The sequence below is a fragment of the Rhagoletis zephyria genome, unplaced genomic scaffold (genome assembly GCF_001687245.7).
Source record: "Rhagoletis zephyria isolate East Lansing unplaced genomic scaffold, Rhagoletis_zephyria_1.1 Rzeph_scaffold_00520, whole genome shotgun sequence".
Lineage (NCBI taxonomy): Eukaryota > Metazoa > Arthropoda > Insecta > Diptera > Tephritidae > Rhagoletis > Rhagoletis zephyria.
Window position 1 is genome coordinate 46,243 of NW_016157604.1, and position 6,086 is coordinate 52,328.

At 35.5% G+C, this 6,086-nt stretch overlaps 2 protein-coding genes across 3 annotated transcripts; one reads left to right on the top strand and one right to left on the bottom strand.

Annotated features, from left to right (window-relative positions):
• Positions 1 to 1,237: 1,237 nt before the first annotated feature.
• LOC108360118 (metaxin-2) lies at positions 1,238 to 2,324 on the bottom strand. 2 transcript variants are annotated; one of them, XM_017612296.1, is made up of 2 exons: positions 2,220 to 2,324; positions 1,238 to 2,126 (listed from the first exon to the last, which is right to left on the bottom strand). In XM_017612296.1, the coding sequence occupies exon 2, from the start codon at positions 2,085 to 2,087 to the stop codon at positions 1,326 to 1,328; it is 762 nt and encodes a 253-aa protein (XP_017467785.1). In that variant the 5' UTR covers positions 2,088 to 2,126; positions 2,220 to 2,324; the 3' UTR covers positions 1,238 to 1,325. The 2 variants fall into 2 exon arrangements, with proteins under 2 accessions (XP_017467785.1, XP_017467784.1); XM_017612295.1 differs by lacking the exon at positions 2,220 to 2,324 and having other exon boundaries at positions 1,238 to 2,213.
• A 1,963-nt stretch (positions 2,325 to 4,287) lies between these two features.
• On the top strand, positions 4,288 to 5,885 carry Vps36 (vacuolar protein sorting 36). The gene is made up of 3 exons (XM_017612294.1): positions 4,288 to 4,508; positions 4,568 to 5,296; positions 5,391 to 5,885. Exons 1-3 carry the CDS (start codon positions 4,413 to 4,415, stop codon positions 5,775 to 5,777), a joined length of 1,212 nt encoding a protein of 403 aa, XP_017467783.1. The 5' UTR covers positions 4,288 to 4,412; the 3' UTR covers positions 5,778 to 5,885.
• The last annotated feature ends 201 nt before the right edge of the window (positions 5,886 to 6,086 follow it).

Below are 6,086 nucleotides of genomic sequence, written 5' to 3' on the forward strand. Positions count from 1 at the left end.
AGATATTTTTTTTTATCATAGAACGATAACTAATGTATAAAATAGCTTTGACAAAAATACCAAACGATTTCTTAGTTTTATGTAACTATCATTTAAATGAATGTGACTGGTGGGACACTGGACAGAACAATATTTTACCCTTGTTTAGCCAAAACGCTTAATTTTCACGAACGATGTATATGTGTTGTAAAATATGAATTATACGCTTCCGTTTTCAATAAAAATGAGGTTTATATAATCTTCATGGAAAATTTAAAAAATATTTAAAGTTGTGACTGGTAGGACATCTTGTGACTGGTGTAGAGTAATTATGCATGAAATAAAAGTTTCCATAGACAAAAATTACTTTTGATTTTTTATATAATAAATGAAATCAGTGTTGNACTGGTAGGACATCTTGTGACTGGTGTAGAGTAATTATGCATGAAATAAAAGTTTCCATAGACAAAAATTACTTTTGATTTTTTATATAATAAATGAAATCTGTGTTGGTATGGAAAAGTAGCTTATGTCGAAAGGCTGGCCTTAGTATAAATCGGCATTCGCAGCATACTTTTTGCGAATGACTCACTGGCGCTAAGCCGTACAACAACTTTTGGCAAATAAACGTGCAGGAAATGCTCCGATACTAACAAGTCAATATTCTTATTAAAATCATCAAAAACTTCCTTGTCGTTTAAAGAATAAAGGGAATGCCGCATTATACTAAAGCCAGCCTTTCGACATAATCTACTTTTCCATACGAACACAAAAATGTAGTAATTTAAAAAGAGATTACTACTGAAATAGAGATAATTAGGACATAGGTATTTAATTTTATGTAATTTTCCTCTTTTCAATGGAATTTCCCATTACCTAAAATTTATGTATTCATATGTTTGGGAGATCGTTTTGATTCCTTCCAGATTTATTTACTGAAAATTAAAGGAAAGGCAGTTAGTTTTGAGATAATAAGGGTGCTTGTATACACAAATGAATTAAGCAGAACTGTATACATATTTATATTTTGTCGGAATTAAGTAAGCCATTTTGCTGAGATGATGGTAAAACCAAAGCCAAACATTTTTGCAATTGAAAAATAACAAATTCGTATTCGATTACCTTGAAAGCATAATAATATTGTAATTTAAATGCTATGTGATATTAAATAATTAATGCACAAAGCACATGTAAGTATGTATGTACATATTTGTATAATTGTAAATAAATTGAGATAAGCACATTGCAATTTTTTTGCGCGCATATATTTGTGAAAAAAAAAAATCTGGAAAACTAAGATGCATAAGGTACACAAACGACAACGGACAACATTAAAACTATTTAAATTATATTGACCTCATTTTAAAATATTTGTCATCTATAAATTGGCAAAATGCTACCAAACTTTTGAATTTTCGCACAGTCTGTGCTAATGCCATATTGGGCAAATCCGTTGTTAAAATTGCAAAAAGATGTCCAAAGGCAATGGCGTCCAATTCACAAGGTTCATTAGAATAAAAGAACGGCGTATCTGGCGATTCTTCGAGCTTGAGTGTCAACGTTTCGCAACATTTATCCACCTTTTCAATAACATCATCAATTGTCATATCATTCCACTGATACACTTTCAGTATACGTAGCGCATTGCGTCGTTTCGAGCAGTTTTGTATCATGTTAAGTGGCCACGGAAATCCGCAGCCATTGCGTGGCGCTGTTACCTTTTCATACACTGTTTTGTTCATAAAGCTTATGTATAGTTCAGCCATAGTGAAAATGTTTTCCGCCAACGAAACATAAGTACGCATATCAGATTTGTTGTCTTCGTCAAGCCATTGACCAATGGAGGAACCTTTGTGCTCTACAAAATTAACAATCGGTTCGAATTCGGCAACTATAAATGCACCGGCGCGGAGAAAAGGCAGCTTGGTCATACGTCCACCTGGTGACATATATTCAGCATTTGAACAAGAACGCACTTCAAATGGGAGCTGACACATCTTTAAATATGCCTTAACTGCCAAGCAGCTTGCATGCTCTGGCAAAAGTATTTGTTCGGCTTCATATGGCTGGTAGAGAACTGCATCTTCAGGCCACGGCTCGTCGCTCATCTTCTCGACAGCGTTCAGTTGACTAAGGTACTGCGAGGACTGCATATTGGATTATTTTATTGCAAATTTTTCAATAAGTCAGTAGAGAAACTTGAAAATTAATAACTTGTTTTGATTTTATAAGTTGCTTACACAATTGCTAGATTCCCAAAGATGACTTTTTCCAAGGCTCAACTAGTCAGAAAGCAGCTGATGAATAGTGGTGTGGATCGTAAAATTAAACCAAAGCGAATTTATAGCTTTGTTCCACATGCTCCAAGGCGAATTTATACAAGGTGTTACATGTTCTCTGGCATGAACCAACTTACAAGATCACCCAGTACGGCAACCGTGTATTTGTAATTGCATTTGAGAAAAAAAATAATAGTTGATGACGTCATTTTTTAATCGGTTCTTTGATTCACACACAGGTTTCATTCCGTTTTATTCACATGGCGGCGAAAAAATGACGTCACTGCAAAAAAATAACTTTTTTCTCGCACGCCGTCCTGGGTGATCTTTATTCGTTCGTTCATGGTTCTCTGGCTCTGGTATGACAGATCGTGTCAGCTGACTCGGTTTTACGTACCGGTACGTTTACGTTCTTGACTAATTTCAGCTTAATGTAGGCGTTATTCATTTTGACGATAATACTGGCAAATAGAGTAAAATTTAAAAACTGACAACAGCCAAACAGTGAATTAAAAATCATAATCATATAATGACAACATGTTTTACCATTTCTTTACGAAAACGCTGTTTCAACAATTAATAAGAATAACTTTTGAAATTAAGCATAGCAGTCAATTTATATTTTCTCACAACCACAGTATACTCAAAATCATGATACAAAAAACAAGGTAGTTCCATTGTCACTTTTTCGTCGCCATATTAACAACCTGACAATTAAGCAGATTGTGACATTTCGTGCTACCATACCCAATATCTAAAATCCTTCAAATTTTCTTATTAATTTTTTGTCGATTTAAAAATCTTTGTTCTTAAGCATAGTATTTAATTCCTGTTTCACGTGAAAAAGCTGTTAAAGTGCATATAAAATTTGTTTCTGTGAAATAAGTGTGAAATTCCATAACATTTCCTCGGCAAAGTAGTATTCTGTTCACGCTGTGAAAAAGCTTGCAACATTTTTGCAACATGAAGCTAGCAACACAATTTTCATGACATTTTTAAATACACGTGTACATATTAAATTGTGTGAAAGCTGACAGTTTATAGAATTCAGTAGCGGCGAAAACAAAGGGGGGTTAAGTGGTTAAACCTTACCCAAGCCGATCGTAAAACTTGCGACGCAATTTCAGCTTATGCCTGTCGGTATTGGCAAGAATTTAATCCCTCAAGGTTTAGCTTAACATGGTTCTTGGGATACACCCTGTGATCATGTTACTTTCCAGAAGGTGTCGCGCCCGTTTTTCTCATCTCTCATCTTCATCTCTTTCTGCGTCACCAGAATTTTAGTTTATATGGCTTATACCGCTAGCTCTCGTAGCTGGATACGAGATCGTTTTCATATACCCCCATTTTTCATAGATTTGGGATTGATTTCATTTACCTCTATTCCAGTTCTACGGTGGCACGCTGCATTTTCCAATAAACCCATATTTTTCCATGAGCTTGAGATTGACATATATCCATACCAAGTTCCAGGACTCTACCATAAATACTTTCAGAGATATGCACTATGAAAAATTCGATTTGTATGGGAGGTTCCACACCCCCTTTAGATATCGGTTTTGTTTTAGCCTATAACCATTCTTGGAAAATTTGTGTCCGAAATTTAAAAAAAATCGGTGTAGCCGGTATGGGCATTGTGACTCCTCAAGAGAAATGAACTAATGATTGCATAAAATGACGTCATAGTTGACCAAAAAAGGACATTAGACTTCATTCTCTCAACTTCTCAGAATGTAGAAAAGCTAAGAAATATATAATAAGATAGTATATATTAAAACAGCCTCCAGAACATTTACCAAAAGCGCCCCTGAACTACACAAATCAGGTTGATTGAAAATTTGTTTTTATCTATTTATTTTATACTTCACTTTTGGGTGTGTAACGCCGCTTCGAATTTTTCACAATTGAGCAATTGTCAAAAATCTGCTTTTTAATCAAAAAGTTGTTTATTGAAACTACCTTCTTTTTTGTATCATGCTCACAACTCACAACAAACAAACGCAACGTCTACGAGGTCTTTAATTACAATACAATCAGCTGTTTGTTAAGCATTTAATGACGTTATCCCTTGCTTAATTTTTTAATTGTTTATAAAGAAGGCTTATTTCCAACTTTAACAACAATAAAACACTTATTAATGTCCGTAATGCAAGGATGAATCGTTTTGAATACCTGGAAGCGCGCTTGCACGACGATGAAACATTTGTGAGTCGAGATCGTAATGTCAAAATTTATGATGGGGATCAAAAGGTAAGTATTTTTAGTACAGCAGATAACAATAGTATTTATCATTTTTAAAACATTTCCAGACAGAATATGAGGAAGGTGAGGTGGTTCTCACCACTCATCGTTTGTTCTGGGGTCGCCCTGGTGAAATTGCTCGTGCTGCTATAACACTCTGCCTCTCGCTACGTCATGTGATATCCCTCAGTGAAGAGGCGGCCAGTTCATACTTCTTCGGACGCAAGACACGATACATATTACACTTGCGCGAACCACCGCCAGATAAAGCACCTGGCCCAATTGATTACAGTCCGCATAGCCATATTAAACTTTCAGGAAAAAATGGGTTAACACCCGAGTTCGGTAGTGCTTTACGCCAAACAATAGAGGCACGTATTTGGGAAGTAATAGTCATACCAAGGCCACTATGCCAGGCGGGTAATGTCCAACAAAATTCTGGTGCAGGAAGCAATCCTGCACAATTGCGTTTGAAAATGCGTACTGGCATTGGTGGTATCGAGCGTTCCATTGAAGCCAAGGCAAAAGAGACGGATGAAAATATTGCACTGGCTTTTCAGGACCTTAATGTACTAATGGCCATGGCTAAAGATATGGTAGCCATATCTAAGGTGATAAGTACAAAGATACGCGAACAAAAAGGGGAAATTTCCGATGACGAAACGGTGCGTTTTAAATCCTATTTGTTGAGTTTAGGTATAGACGATCCAGTGACACGAGAACATTTCTCCAGTAACTCTGAATATTTTCGCAGTTTGGCGCAACAAGTATGTGAATTGCTTCTGGATCCCATTGAGGTGAGTAGGAGCTCCAGTGCATTTGTATGTATACACCAAGAGGATAGTTCAATACTCTTAACCTTCATATTAATTATATTTTTACAATTTCCAGGAACAAGGTGGAATGATGTCGCTTGCAGATGTTTATTGTCGTGTAAACCGTGCGCGCGGCCTTGAGTTACTCTCACCAGAGGACTTACTACACGCTTGCGAACAACTCAATGGTCCCATAAAGCTGAGAAAATTTCCCAGTGGCGCTATGGTACTCCAGTTGGAATCTCAAGATGATGAGCTTGTAGCGGCAGATACGTTGGAAAAGGTGAAAGAGGCCACATCGTTAGCGGTTGAAGAGCTTGCCAAACAGATGGGTATTTCTTTGCTGTTGGCAAAAGAGCGGCTGTTAGCCGCTGAGCGTTTAGGTAAAGTGTGTCGCGATGAATCGTTAGAAGGATTACGCTTCTATCCAAACTTGTTGCTTCATCGTGACAATGATAGCTAAGAGGTTGAAGTGTGGAAATGGAATTACATATTAATATCTAAATAGTAAAAATGCAAAACATAAGTAAATAAAATTTTTAAAGCTTTCTCAATTTTTCCATTTAATAAATATTTTTTTATTATCACTTACATAAATACATATTTTACAATATATTTTTTAGTTTTAATATTGGATACATATATATACATAGTTATGTATATACATACATACATATATATGTATATACATACATACATATATATGTATATACATACATACATATATATGTATATACATACATACATATACACATATATGTATATATTTAGA

Coding starts and splice junctions, on each gene's coding strand:
- LOC108360118 (XM_017612295.1), bottom strand. CDS start 2,132: ATGCAGTCCTCGCAGTACCTTAGTCAACTGAACGCTGTCGAGAAGATG.
- Vps36 (XM_017612294.1), top strand. CDS start 4,413: ATGAATCGTTTTGAATACCTGGAAGCGCGCTTGCACGACGATGAAACA. Junction 4,509..4,567: donor TTTATGATGGGGATCAAAAG/GTAAGTATTTTT, acceptor AAACATTTCCAG/ACAGAATATGAGGAAGGTGA. Junction 5,297..5,390: donor TGCTTCTGGATCCCATTGAG/GTGAGTAGGAGC, acceptor TACAATTTCCAG/GAACAAGGTGGAATGATGTC.